At 52.1% G+C, this 13,772-nt stretch overlaps 1 protein-coding gene and 1 non-coding gene across 2 annotated transcripts; both read right to left on the reverse strand.

Moving 5' to 3' along the window:
- Positions 1-1,771: 1,771 nt before the first annotated feature.
- LOC114807191 lies at positions 1,772-1,909 on the reverse strand. The gene has a single exon (XR_003755244.1). It is a non-coding gene; the product is annotated as a small nucleolar RNA SNORA7 (small nucleolar RNA).
- A 5,493-nt stretch (positions 1,910-7,402) lies between these two features.
- Positions 7,403-8,900, reverse strand: NEUROG1 (neurogenin 1). The gene is made up of 2 exons (XM_029051071.1): positions 8,359-8,900; positions 7,403-8,226 (listed from the first exon to the last, which is right to left on the reverse strand). The coding sequence occupies exons 1-2, from the start codon at positions 8,898-8,900 to the stop codon at positions 8,097-8,099; spliced, it is 672 nt and encodes a 223-aa protein (XP_028906904.1). The 3' UTR covers positions 7,403-8,096.
- Positions 8,901-13,772: the final 4,872 nt, after the last annotated feature.

Raw genomic sequence — 13,772 nt, forward strand, 5'->3', positions numbered from 1 at the left:
ACAACTGACAAGTGGCAGAGCCATCACAAAATCCTGTCAGTCCCACCTTCACAGCTTGACTAAAATCCGCCCTTTCCTCTCCATCCAAACTGCTCCCACGTTAATACAATCACTTACCCTATCTCACCTGGATTACTACATTGGCCTCCTTGCTGATCCCCCAACCTCCTGTCTCTCCCCAATTCAGTCCGTACTTCACTCTGCAACATGGATCATTGTTCTAAAAAAAATGTTCAAGACGTTTCCCCACTCCTCAAGAATCTCCAGTGTTTGTCCATTCACCTCCGCATTAAACAAAAACTCCTCACCATTGGCTTTAAAGCACTCAATCACCTTGACTCCTTCTACCTCCCCTCGTTATTCTCCTACTGCAGCCCAGACTGTAGACTTTGTTCCTCTAATGCTAACCTTCTCACTGTACCTCTATCTCATCTATCTCACCACCAACCTTTCACTCATTTTCTGCCCCTGGCCTGGAACACCCTCCCTCCTTAAATACGACAGACAATTACTCTCCCCCACTTCAAAGCTTTATTGAAGGCACATCTCCTCCAAGAGGCCTTCCCTAACTAAGCTCCCCTTTCTTCTTCTCCCACTCTTTTCTACGTCACCCTTACTTGCTCCCTTTGTTCTTCCCAGCTTCCAGCCCCACAGCACTTGTGTACCTATATGTAATTTATATCAATGTCTTTTTCCCCCCACCCTAGACAGTAAGCTCGTTGTGGGAAGGGAAAGTGTTTGTATATTGTTGCATTGAATTCTCCCAAGCACTTAGTACAGTGCTCTGCACACCATAAGCATTCAATAAATATGATTGAATAAATGAATGAATGATGGGAAAGACATGGGAAGGATAGGGGTTAGGTGGGAATATGAGGAGTTCTGTTTTGGACATGTTTTAACTTTGGGATGTTAGGGGGACATCCATAGAGGGATATCCTGAAGGCAGAAGGAAATACAAGACTGCAGAGAAGGAGAGTGGTCAGGACTGGAGAGGTAGATTTAGGAATCATCCACATAGAGATGGTAACTGAAGTCATGGGAGTGAATGAGTTCTCCAAGGGAATGGATGTAGATGAAGACTAGAAGGGGACTTAGAACTGAGCCTTGAGGGACACTTATAGTTAGAGGTTGGGAGGCAGAGGAGGTCGCCAGAGAACGAGATTGAGAGAAAGTGGCTGGAAAGATAGGAGTCAGGGAGAACATGGTGTCATTAAAGCCATGGTTAGATATTTCCAGGAAAAGGGGATGGTCCACTATGTCGAAGAGAGCTTAGAGTTCAAGGAAGACTAGGATGAAGTAGAAGCCAGTGGATTTGGCAAGAAGGAGGTCATTGGGGACCTTAAAGAGGTCAGTTTCTGTGGAATGAAGAGGGCAGAACCCAGACTGAGGGATGTCAAGGAGAGAATTGGAGGAGAGGAAGGAGAGGTAGTAGGTATCACAAACTCACTTGAACAGTTTGGAGAGGAATGGTAAGCAGGAGATGGGGCAATAACTGAGGAGTACATGGGGCCAAAGGATTTTTTTTTTTTAGGATAGGGGCTTTTCTTGTCTTATGCTCTCGAGTAGTCTTCGACCCATAGTGACTTCATGGATATATCACTCCCAGAATGCCCCACCTCCATCTGCAGTCATTCTGGTAGTGTACCCATAGAGTTTGTTTGGTAAAAATACAGAAATGATTTACCGTTGCCCCCTTGTGTACCGTAAACATGAGTCTCCACCCTCGACTCTCTCCCATCCTGCTGTTGCCCAGAACAGGTGAGTTTTGACTTGTAGCAGATTGCCTTCCACTTGCTAGCCACTGCCTAAGCAAGGAATGGAATGGGTACACCTCTGCTTGACTCTCCCTCCCATAGCCCAGACTGGTAGAAAACTGGAAACTCTCCAGGAGCTATCCTGAGAGGGTCAGGATAGGGGATACATATTTGGAAGCATTGGGGAAAGAGCTACTGAAGAGTCAGCAGTTGAAGATGAAGGTCATGGAGCAAAGAAGGAGGGAGCAATTGTTTTAATAAAGTATGAAGGGATAGGTTCTGAGGAGCAGGTGGAGCAGTAAATTTAAGAGGAGGCAGGGGATAGCCTACTGTGACATTTCTGGGCTATTAAAGTGAAATGTCACTACTGTAGATAGCACCACCCTCCTTCCTGTCTCACAAGCCTGTAACCTTGGCTTTACCCTAGACTAACCTCTCTCATTCAACCCAGATATTTAATCTGTCACCATATCCTGTCACATCAACCTTCACATCACTAAAATCTGCCCTTCCTCTCCATCCAAAATGCTACCATGTTAAACTAAGTACTTATCCCATCCTGCCTCCTTGCTGACCGCCCTGTCTCCTGTCTCTTCCACCCCCCATTCAGTCCATACTTCACTCTGGTGCCTGGATCATTTGTCTACAAAACTGTTCAGCCATGCTTCCCCACACCTAAAGAACCTTCGGTGGTTGCCCACCCACTGCCACATCAACCAGAAACTTCTTATCACCAGCTTTAAAGCATTCAATCCCCTTGCCCACTCCTTACTTATCTTGCTGAACTCCTGCTTCTACTCAGCCCACACACTTTACTCCTCTAATGTCAACCTATTCACTGCACGTCAATCTTGTCTATGTCACCGATGATGCCTTGCCCATACCCTCCCTCTGGCTGGAACTCCCTCCCTCTTCATATCTGACAAACACTTACTCTCCCCACTTTCAAGGCCTTATTAAAAGTATATCTCCTCCAAGAGGATTACTCAACTAAGCCTTCATTTCCCCTTCTCCCATTCCCATCTGCATCACACTGGCACTTGGATTTGTACCCTTTACCTCTCTCTCAGCCCGACAGCACTTACATACAAATCCATATTTTATTTATTTATGTGAGTGTTTACCTCCCTCTAGACTGTAGGCTTGTTATGGGCAGGGAATCTGTCTATCATTTCTGTACTTTGTACTCTCACAAACAGTACAGTGCTCTGTACACAATATGCACTCAATAAATATGATTTATTGCTTGCTGGGAAGGATGGGGGAATCCTTCTAGTAGGGAAGCCCCTTCTAGTCTGTAAACTCCTTTTGGGTGGGATTGCCTATACCTACTCTTTTGTATTTTACTCTCCTAAATACTTAGTACAGTCCTCTGCACACTCAATAATGCCAACCGATTGATTGAGAATTGAAGAGGGGTCAGGAGGGTGGGAATGGAGAGGTGCTGGGGAAGATTTTGGGAAATCATGGTTGATGGTTTCTTTTTTTTTTTTATGACATAGGTGGCAAGAGTTAGGGGAGGTGGGGGAATGGGAGTTTGATGAGGGAGATAAAATCTGAAACAGCTGGTGTAGCCAGTGGGTTTGGGAATCAATAAGGATGGAGAGTATTGTTGCTTGTCAGAGGATAGGGCAGAGATAAAGACATGAGGGAGAATTTGATATGGATGAGGTTGGCCTGGTGTCTGGATTTCCACCAAAAAGCTCTCCCCAGCTCGAGCACAAGAATGGAGGAAACACACTATGACGTAATCAGGGATGCAGGTTAGTGATCTGAGATGGGTGGAGGGTCAAGGTAGTGAAGGAGTTGAGTTCACTGGAGAGGGAGGAGTCAAGGGTGAGGAGTTTGGTGTCAAGAGAAGCTAGGCTGGGCATGATGACTTTAGAAAATTGAGAGAATTGAGGTTTATCTGGGGGAACATGGCAGATTTGAGGGAGGGGGCTTGTGGTAGAGAAGGCAAATGAGGAAGCTGTGCTTGGATAGGGGAATTTCAGAGTTGCTGAAGGTAGAATTGTAGAGTAATAATGATAATTGTGTTATTTGTTAAGCACATACCATACGCCAGGCACTATACTAGACACTGGACTAGATACAAGGTTTGGACACAATCCCTTTTCCACATCAGTCTCACGGTCTTAATCCCCATTTTACAGATGAGATAACTAAGGCCCAGAGAATTGAAGTGACCTGCCCAAGGTCACACAGCAGACAAGTGATGGAGTGGGATTAAAACCTAGGTCCTTTTGATTCCCAGGCCTGTGCTCTATCCACTAGGCAGCACTACTTCTCTATCTCGAGATGATGAGATGGAGCATTTGTCTAAGTTGTTGAGTGTGGATTATTTTTTCTACAAAAACGCTCAGACCATATTTCCCCACTCCTCAAGAAACTCCAGTCGTTGCCCATCTGACTCCACATCAAACAGAAACTCCTTTCCATAGGCTTTAAAGCATCCAATCCCCTTGTCCCTTCCTACCTCACCTCACTCTCTCCTACTACAACCGAGCCTGCACACTTCACTCCCCTAATGCCAAACTTCTCAACGTACATCGATCTCATCTACCTCACCACCGACAGACCACTTGCCTATATCATAACTCTGTTCTGGAACATCCTCCCTCTTCAAATCTCCCAGACAATTACTCTCCCCTACTCCAAGCCTTATTGAAAGTACATTTCCTCCAAGAGACCTTCCCTGACTAAACTCTCCTTTCCTCTTCTCCCACTCCCTTCTGTACCTCCCTGACTCGCTCCCTTTATTTATCTCCCCCCTACCTAGCCCTCTAGCATTTATGTACATATCTGTAATTTTATTTATTTATTTTAATGTTGGTCTCTCCCTCTAGACTTAAAGCTCGTTGTAAGCAGGGGATATGTTATATAGTTATATAGTATTCTCTCAGGTGCTTACTACAGAGCTGTGCACACAGTAAGCGTTCAGTAAATGCTACTGACTGACTGACTGACTGAGTGTGTGAGAAGAGGTGGAGCAGGGGGTCGGGGGAGTTGATGAATGAGAGAAAGCAGGCAGAGGAAGGATCGTTGGGAACATCCAGGAGGATGTTGAAGTTGTGGCAGAGGGTCAGAGTGGCTCTCTGCTGTCAGGGTGCAGCCTCTGGCCAGAGCTGGAGACTTGGGGTTCTCATCATTCTCCCCAGGTAGTCGGGCCAACGAGAACAGTCTCACTACCCACCCTGCCCCCTGGCCCCTTTCCTGCCCTCTCTCTGTCCTCATTCTCCTTCCCCAGGTCGTGATGGTGCTGGTGGGGGAGGGTGAGGCAGGGGGCTGTATTTGGGAGATGGGGCCGGAGGCCAGCTCACCTCTGGGTTTAGAAGCCAGCTCACCTCCATGAAGGCGGCTCACTTCCGGGTCAGGGATCAGCTCACCTCCATAGGGGCATCTCACCTCTGGGGTTAGGGGCCAGCTCACATCCAGAGTTATGGGCCAGCTCATCTCTAGGGTTTTGGGCCAATTTGCTTCCAGTGGCCCCAAGTCAGTGACAATGACAGACCCCAGTGTCAGACACCATGTGTGTTGGCGATGGCAAAGTGTGGGCTGTGAGCGTAGTAGGGAGAGCTGGGGCAGGGAGTGGGCTGTGGTCAAGGCAGGGATTGTTGGGTCTGGATGAATGAATGAGAGCCAAGGCAGAGGTTGGGCTGTGCGTGGGGTGGGGAGAGAGAGGGCAAAGGATTAGATGTGAGTGGGACAAGGAAGAGCCAGGGTAGGAGGTGAGCCCTGTGCAGGGCAGGGAAGAGTCTGGTCTGGGAGCAAACTGCACACAGGGCTGGAAGAGCCAGGGCAGGGAGTGGGCTCTGTGAAAAATAGGAAATAGTCGGGGCAGGGGGTGACTGTGCCCAGGGCAGGGAAGAGTTGGGACCGGGGGTGATCGTGTGCAGGACAGGGAAGAGCAGGGGCAGGGCTGTGCTCTGGGTGCAGAACCAGGAGAGCCCAAGCTGGGGGAGGGCTGTGCTCGGGGCAGTTAGAGCAGGAGCAGTGGATCAATCAATCAGTGGTATTTATTGAGCACTTACTATGTGCAGAGCCCTGTACTAAGCGCTTGGGAGAGTATACTACAAGAGAGTCAGCAGACAGGTTTCCTGCCCATAATGAACTGGGAGCAGGGCAAGGAGAGGCAGGACAAGGGATGGGCTGCGCATAGGGAAGGAGAGTCGGGGGAGGGACAGAGGTGGGGGGGAAGGAGAGCCAGGGCTGAGGACTGAATGTAAGTGAGGCAGGGAAGAGCCAGGCAGAGGGTGGGCTGTGCGTGGGGTAGGGAGAGCCGGGGTGGGGGTGGACTGCTGCGGGGGCAGGGAAAGCCTGGACGGAGGCTGACTGTGTATGGAAAGGGGAAGAGCAGGGGCCCGGGGGTGGGCTGTGCTCGGGGAAGGGGGCAATAGCGGCCCCGGTGCGGGTCCCTGCGTGTGGGTCGTGGGTCTCTGAGGCTCTGGGGAGGTGGGCGAATCAACCGTCCAGTGCTCCAGGCCGGGGGCCAGGACGGCACCTGCTCTCCACCCCCGCTGCCCTGAGATGCGCCAAGCAGAGGTGGCTGCAGATGAAGGTGACACGAGGGGGTGACCCCGCGGAGGGCATCCTAAAGTTGAGTTCATCAGGCCCCCGAGCGTCTTGTGTGCGGGTCGCTGAGCGAATGGGACAGTTAGAAGGACGATGGAGCCTCTCGCCTCAAACCGAACGACCGCGGAACCACTCCAGGCGCCGGGTTCGCCCTCAGACGAATGGCCAGGACCCTGAGGAGCGGGGACAGCCGATGGCGGAGAGGGCACACCTTGCCGGTCGACGCGTACGCCCTGCACGCCATCATCCCCCGGGGCGGTGTCCCTCGTTGACAAATCAACCGCCCTCCCCCCCAAAATAATCATAGCTCGTGTTCGTCGGAAAGGTATCTTGTTTAATTTGGAGGTCCGAGCTCATTTTGTCAATAAAACTCTCTAGAATTGGCGAGTGAAACCACCACACACACACACGCTCGCGCGTGTACACGCTTGCACAGAGGCGCACACTTCGTGGTACTCCCCCGGCCCTATCCCCCAACTCCCTCAAGCCCTCGGTGTTTCCACTGCGGTATTCTGATGTACCCAGAGGCTCTGAGTGCAAAACTCCCGTTTCCTCTAAATCAGAGGCCTGTTTTCGGAATCAGAGTCCTCCAAATAAACCAAGTCCAGCATAATGTTTCAACCCCGATTTCCTTGGGTAAATCGTTCTGAGGATTGTCCCTGCCCTTTCCCACCTGCCCTTCTCGACGCACGATCCAACGGCTACACAGTATTGATCGCTTAATCCCCATTCTTTGGAAAAAAAACCTCCCAAAACAGTCAGCTGACGTTCAGACCCCGTAATAACACCCCCCCCCCCCCCCCCACGGAGCCCACCTCTCCAGGTAGCGACGCGTCAGAGGCTAATTCCCTCCGAGAAAGCTGAATTGGCTTATTGTGGGCTAGTGGGCGTGTGACCGATTTTCCTGGGGCGGGGCGAGGGGAGGAAGAGCGCTCTCGGGATCTGGGGCGAGCACGGGTTGAATGGGGGGAGGTGTTTTTTTTTTACTTTGGGGTCCCAGAGGCGGACGGCTCTGTCGCCGGCGAACTCCGAAGGCCAGAGACAGCAATTCCAAGAGAACTATGGACACGAAATACAAACGTTAAAAACCACTTTTATTTACACACAGCCTCGGCGGTACAAAACGAGTTTCGACTTCGATCGCGCGTACGTAATAATAGAATAAACCTCTTTCTGTACAAAAATACATTTTTTCACCGAATGAATGAAACCTCTTGAATAAATTAAGCTGAACCCCAGGGCCAGCCCCCAGCCCGGTGGCTGCACCCATCCAGTTGGCCTCGAGGCTGGATCGACTTTAAAGCCCGATACCAGTGGCGGGGGTGGGGGGTGGGGGTCAAAGTCCGCGATGCGTGGCTCCCTCTCGCCCCTTTTTAAGCCCTTTCATTGTATCGCATTGTGGGCCGTTTCACACCGGATTTTCATGCCCATTTTTCTTCCTTAGAGTTCTACAAATTGTAAAATTGACTTTTCACCTCGTCTGCGGCACAGCTCTGCCCCCTTGTCTTTCCTTTACTAAATCAGAGGGAGGCGGAGGCGCGGGTCAGCTCCGAACATAGCCACCAAGGAAAGAGGGGTTTTGTGGAGTTCAAAAAAGTGCAAAAGGGAGAAACGTTTGCCGGGAGAGCGGGAAGGAGAGGGGTTTGCGCCCCGTCAGCGGACTGGCACGGAGGGGAAAGCACAACCCGCCGAAGCAGGCCAAGGCCGGCCGGGCCGTCTCCCCAAGGGTGAGCCGAAGCCTACGCGAAGGGTCCCGGCCTCCCCCGCCTAGTGGAACTGCACGAAGCAGGGGGCTCCGGCCAGCAAGTCTTTGGGGAGGGGGTGGAAGGCGAAGAGGGTCTCTGTAGGTCCGTAGCAGTAGTCCTCAGAGGTGGCGGGGCTGCTGGGGTTGGACGTGCAGATGGAGAGGGGGGAAGAAGAGCAGGAGGGCGAGGAGGAGGAGGAAGAGGAGGAGGAGAAGGCTGATGAAGAGGAAGAAGAGGAGGAGGAGGAAGACGGAGAGGAGGAGAGGGAGGAGGAGGAAGAGGAGGAAGAGGCAGGGGATGCGCTGGAGGCCCAGGACTCGGCGTCGCTCCCGGGGCTGGGCGGGGCGGCGGGGCCGAGGAAGGCCGGCAGCAGCAGGTCCTTGGGGGCTCCTTGCAGGCCCTGGTCGGCCAGGCGCAGGGTTTCGGACAACGCCCAGATGTAGTTGTAGGCGAAGCGGAGCGTCTCGATCTTGGTGAGCTTGGTGTCGTCGGGGAAGGTGGGCAGGACCCCGCGCAGCTCGTCCAGGGCTGCGTTGAGGTTGTGCATGCGGTTCCGCTCGCGGTCGTTGGCCTTCACCCGCCGGCTCTTGCGGATGGTGTGCAGCGCCGCCTCACTCCGCACGCGGGCCCTCCCCCGCCGGCGCCGCCGCTCCTCCTCCGGCGGGCCCTTCGGGTCCGGGGGGGCAGAGGCCGGGGGGCGCCGCGGGACCCCGCCCCCGACCCCGCCCCGGCCCCCGCCCCCGCCGGCCTCCTCGTCGGTGGGGAAGGCGGAGCGCTGGCTGGCGGGCTCCGGGTCCAAGGGGCCGCCGTCCAGCGGAGAGGCCATCCTAAGGAGAAGCGGGGACACACACAGGGAGATGGGGCGGGACGGAGAAGGGAGGGGGGAAGGGCGGACAGACAAACGACAGGGGCGAGGTGTGACCGGAAGCGAAGGCACCGAGGCGCGGCGGCCACATTTCCACCCGCGAGTCGAGCCCTCTCCCCACCCCGCCCGAGCCCCGGGCCGCCGGCCGCCACTTACTTGCCCCCGCCCCCAGGCCCCGCCGTCCGGGGCCGGCTCGAGTCCCGGGACCCCGCGGCTCCGCAGACCCTAACGGGGGCCACGCCACCGCCCCGGTCTCCTAAACGATCTCGGCGGCTCTCGGCTCGTGGTGGGAGCACCGAGTGCGGCGGCACACGACTGCCCCTCCGGACACTTTATATACCCTGGGAGACAATGGCCCCCTCCCCTCCCCTCCCCTCCCTTCCCCGGCCCCCCGGGCCCCCGGGCCCCCGGCCCCAGAGGATGAATGAATCGAGGCATCAGGTCGGCCCCGTGCGGCACTCGGCCTCATTGGCATAATTTATGCGGCCGGGGTCCGCGCCCTCCCGGGAGCGTGCCTATAATTACCGCCGGCCAATCACCGGGGCGAGCGCCGGCCCGGCCACGTGAGCTATCGCTAGGCTAAGCCCCGGCTCAGCTTCATTAGTCTATTAAAAGGGAAAAGGAAGCGCAGAGTGATTAGCCTCAAGGGCAGGGCACGCTCCGAGGAGAGGAGGAGGAGGAGGAGGAGGAGGAGAAGGCTGCTGCTGCTGCTGCTACTCTTGCTGCTGCTGCTATTACTTCTCCTCCTTCTCCTCTTCCTTCTGGCCGGGCCGGCTTGCCTCCCTCTCAGACCTCATGCTCCATGGCAAGCTCGGATCCGGCCAGGAAACCCTCCCTGGAGGCTCGCTGCGTGGCCGGGCCGCCCTGGCTTGCTTTCCTCCGCGGAGGATCGCAAAGCCGGACCAGGGAGGCGGCCCAGGGTGCGGGGAGGACAGCAGGAGGCGAGAAGGGGAGAGGGAGATCGATGGCCAGACAGAGGAGTTGGACAGAGGGAGGGAAGAGAGATAGGAGAGAACGGGAGACGCAGAGAAAGAGAAGGAGCGCGCAAACACAAATGGGAACTAAATGAACCGAACGCCGAGGGCTGGAAGTCTAAATCTTCACCCAAAGACAGCCCGAATCTGATGCCGAGCGGTTTCGTTTTCTGAGGTTCGGATGTGAGGAAGACTACATCGGTCGCGTCCGAGGATCAGTAAACCCGTTATTGTCTTTGGGACGAGGAGATTAAATCGGTGTGAGTGTCCAGTGTTTCCCGGGTTGTAGTCTGACAGGCTCTCACTGAATTACACCGCTTTCCCCACACCCCGGCGGGCTCCCCGCCGGCCTTTGAAAACACAAATCAAGATAAAATACACCACGAGTCAAACAGTGGCCAACACTGCTTCAGATTCAACATCTGATCAACTCTGGCTACTTTTTTGACATTCGCATTCTGACTCTGAAGTGCATTAGCTATTCCCGACCTGGGAAGAGAAGTTGATATGTATATATATATATCTTACTATATATATAGCATATATATATATATATGTTACCCCAAGCAGGATCGCAGTATGTTCTGCGTTTCTATAGGCACCCTAGACGTTTTGCCGAAATGCTCTCTTTCTAGATAAACTTTTAAACTGAGACTTTTCATTTAATTTGGAGATGAAGGCATTTCGTTTTGATGGGACACTTTTTATTTCACTGGGAAATTTTTTGACCGCTAAGAAAAAAGAACAAAAATAATTTCTCCAAATTTCCACTTTATCAAAAACACTTTGGAATCCTGCCAGTGAAGCATCTAGACACTTTTCTTACATAGCTAGCTAGATCTTTTATGGACCAACCAGGAAGGCACAACGATACTCTTTAATTTTTTTTAAAAAATGGATGCTTTATTGCTGGTCCACAATAGGCCTTTTTTAAAAATTGCTTCTTGTGGACAGTCAGAATGATTGTGATCTAGGAAGAAATCTCAGAAAGGTATTTTTTTAAATGTGTTGTTTGCCATCCTGCTCTCGCTATTTGTAGTTTATGCAACTCAGTCCATCCCAGTTGGGACCCCTGCTTGTGTATTTGGTTTCTGATGTACTCTCCAGAGCACTCAGTACAATGCCATGCGCTTTAGTAGACCCTCAATCGATACCATTGATGGGATGATATTTTTGAAGCAGCAGAGGGACTTTACATAGCTCTCGAAGGCTCTCTTCGAGGTCACAGAGCAACACGATGAGCCAGCCTTTGAAATCTAACCAAACGAAGATCTGCAAATGGCAGGCTAAACACCAATTCTATAATTGGGAACGATTATTCCCGTTGCCAGGCCAGATGATAGCAGAACTGTCACCTTTCACGTGGTGGAAAGAAAAGTTCCATCTTTTAGTTTGGCTCCACCTGCAATCCTTGCGCTTGAAGTTGCAGAGCTCGCTGTAGTATGGACCCCCAGGACCAAGCACTTGGTTTGAACCTCCCTTTAACTCATGAAACTTTTTTTCTTCGAGGATTTCTTGCTCAATGAACTGTCATAAGTAAGTTGTAGAATCCTAAGAACAGTAGCATTATTAAAGGTCGCCAACTAATGAGAGAACAACGTTCCTCATACAGTTTGCCTGGAAAAAATGATTTCTGTATTCTCACAAAGAATGCTTGGGGGAAAAGAGGAGCCGATGTTCAGAAATAAAAATTGGATGTTTCCTTCTTTAAAGGGAGATCTGACAACTGAATTTGGGCTATGCACTCTACTCATTTCACCACACGGGCTCAGTGGAAAGAGCCCGGGCTTGGGAGTCAGAGGTCATGGGTTCGAATCCTGGCTCTACCACCTGTCAGCTGTGTGACTGTGGGCAAGTCACTTAACTTCTCTGTGCCTCAGTTCCCTCATCTGTAAATGGGGATTAACTGTGAGCCTCACGTGGGACAACCTGATTACCTGTATCTACCCCAGTGCTTAGAACAGGGCTCGGCACATAGTAAGTGCTTAACAAATACCAACATTATAAACTCATCTACACATAATAATAACACCAGGAGGTCTGAGCTCCCCAAAGTCACCCCTCCCCTTTCTCTCCCCCCATCTCCCTTCTCAACCCTCTCCTCTACTTTACCATCCTTCCCAGTAGTATCTTCAGTGGCGATCTCCTCCCTCCTCACAAGTGCCACCCCCTCCACCTGTGCTTCGGACCCCATTCCCGCTCATCGCCCTTTCCCTTCTCCCTTCCTTAACTTCCATCTTTAACCACGCACTCTCCAACGGCTTCTTCCCCTCTGCCTTCAAACATGCCCATGTCTCGCCCATCCTAAAAAAGCCCTCTCTTGACCCCACTGCCCCTTCCAGTAATTGCCTTATCTCCCTCCTACCCTTCCTTTCCAAACTCCTAGAACAAGCCATCTACACTCGCTGCCTTGAATTCCTCAACACCAGCTCTCTCCTGGACCCCCTCCAATCTGGTTTCCATCTGCTCCACTCCACCAAAACTGCCCTCTTAGAGGTCACCAATGACTTCCTTCTTGCCAAATCCAATGGCTCCTACTCTATCCTCATCCTCCTCGACCTCTCAGGTGCCTTTGACGCTGTCGACCACCCCCTTCTCCTCAACAAATTATCCAACCTTGGCTTCATGGACTCTGTCCTCTCTGGTTCTCCTCTTATCTCTCTGTTCATTCATTCTCAGTCTCCTTTGCAGGCTCCTCCTCCCCCTCCCATCCCCTAACTGTAGGGATTCCTCAAGGGTCAGCTCTTGGTCCCCTTCTGTTCTCCATTTATAATCACTCCCTTGGTGAACTCATTCACTCCCACGGCTTCAATTATCATCTCTGTGCAGATGACACCCAAATCTACATCTCCTCCTCTGTTCTCTCTCCTTCCCTCCAGGCTCGTATCACCTCCTGCCTTCAGGACATCTCCACCTGCATGTTCAACCGCCACCTAAAACTCAACATGTCCAAGACTGAGCTCCTTATCTTCCCTCCCAAACCCTGCCCTCTCCCTGACTTTTCCATCACTGTGGATGGCACTACCATCCTTCCCGTCTCACAAGCCTGCAACCTTGGTATCAGTCTTGACTCTGCTCTTTCATTCACTCCCCACATCCAATCTGTCACCAAAACCTGCCGGTCTCACCTTCACAACGTCACCAAGATCCGCCTTTTCCTCTCCATCCAAACTGCTACCTTCCTGGTAAAATCTCTCATAATATCCCAACTGGATTATTGCATCAGCCTCCTCTCTGATCTCCCATCCTCCTGTCTCTCCCTGCTTCAGTCTATACTGCACTCTGCTGCCTGGATTATCTTTGTTCAGAAATGCTCTGGGCATGTCACTCCCCTCCTCAAAAACCTCCAGTGGTTGCCTATTAACCTTCGCATGAAGCAAAAACTCCTTACTATTGGCTTCAAAGTTCTCTATCACCTTGCTCCCTCCTACCTCACCTCCCTTCTCTCCTTCTACAGCCCACTCCATACACTCCGCTCCTCTGCCTCTAACCTCCTCACTGTGCCCTCCAGGAAATTACAGTCCAGAGGGGGAGATGAGCATGAAAATAAATGATGGATATATACATACATGTTGTGGGGCTGAAGTTGGAGTGAATATCAAGTGCTTAAAGGGTACAGATCCAAGAGTGAAAGTGAGGCAGAAGAAAGAGGGAGTAGGCTTAATGAGAGCTTAATCGGGGAAAGACCTCTCGGAGGAGATGTGACTTTAATAAGGCTTTGAAGATGGGGAGAATGGTGGTCTATCAGATATGAAGTGGGAAGGAGTTCCAGGCCAAAGGGAGGATGTGGGAAAAGGGTCAGTGGCAAGATAGATGAGATGGAGGTATAGTGAGAAGGCTGGTACTGGAGGAGAGAAGA

The sequence above is a fragment of the Ornithorhynchus anatinus genome, chromosome X1, assembly GCF_004115215.2.
Source record: "Ornithorhynchus anatinus isolate Pmale09 chromosome X1, mOrnAna1.pri.v4, whole genome shotgun sequence".
Lineage (NCBI taxonomy): Eukaryota > Metazoa > Chordata > Mammalia > Monotremata > Ornithorhynchidae > Ornithorhynchus > Ornithorhynchus anatinus.

What these genes read in the sequence shown, in the direction of transcription:
- NEUROG1 (XM_029051071.1), bottom strand. Translation starts at nt 8,900, where the DNA reads ATGGCCTCTCCGCTGGACGGCGGCCCCTTGGACCCGGAGCCCGCCAGC. An exon ending in AGCGCATCCCCTGCCTCTTC is followed by an intron (nt 8,227 to 8,358) that starts CTCCTCTTCCTC and finishes CCTCTCCATCTG; the next exon opens with CACGTCCAACCCCAGCAGCC.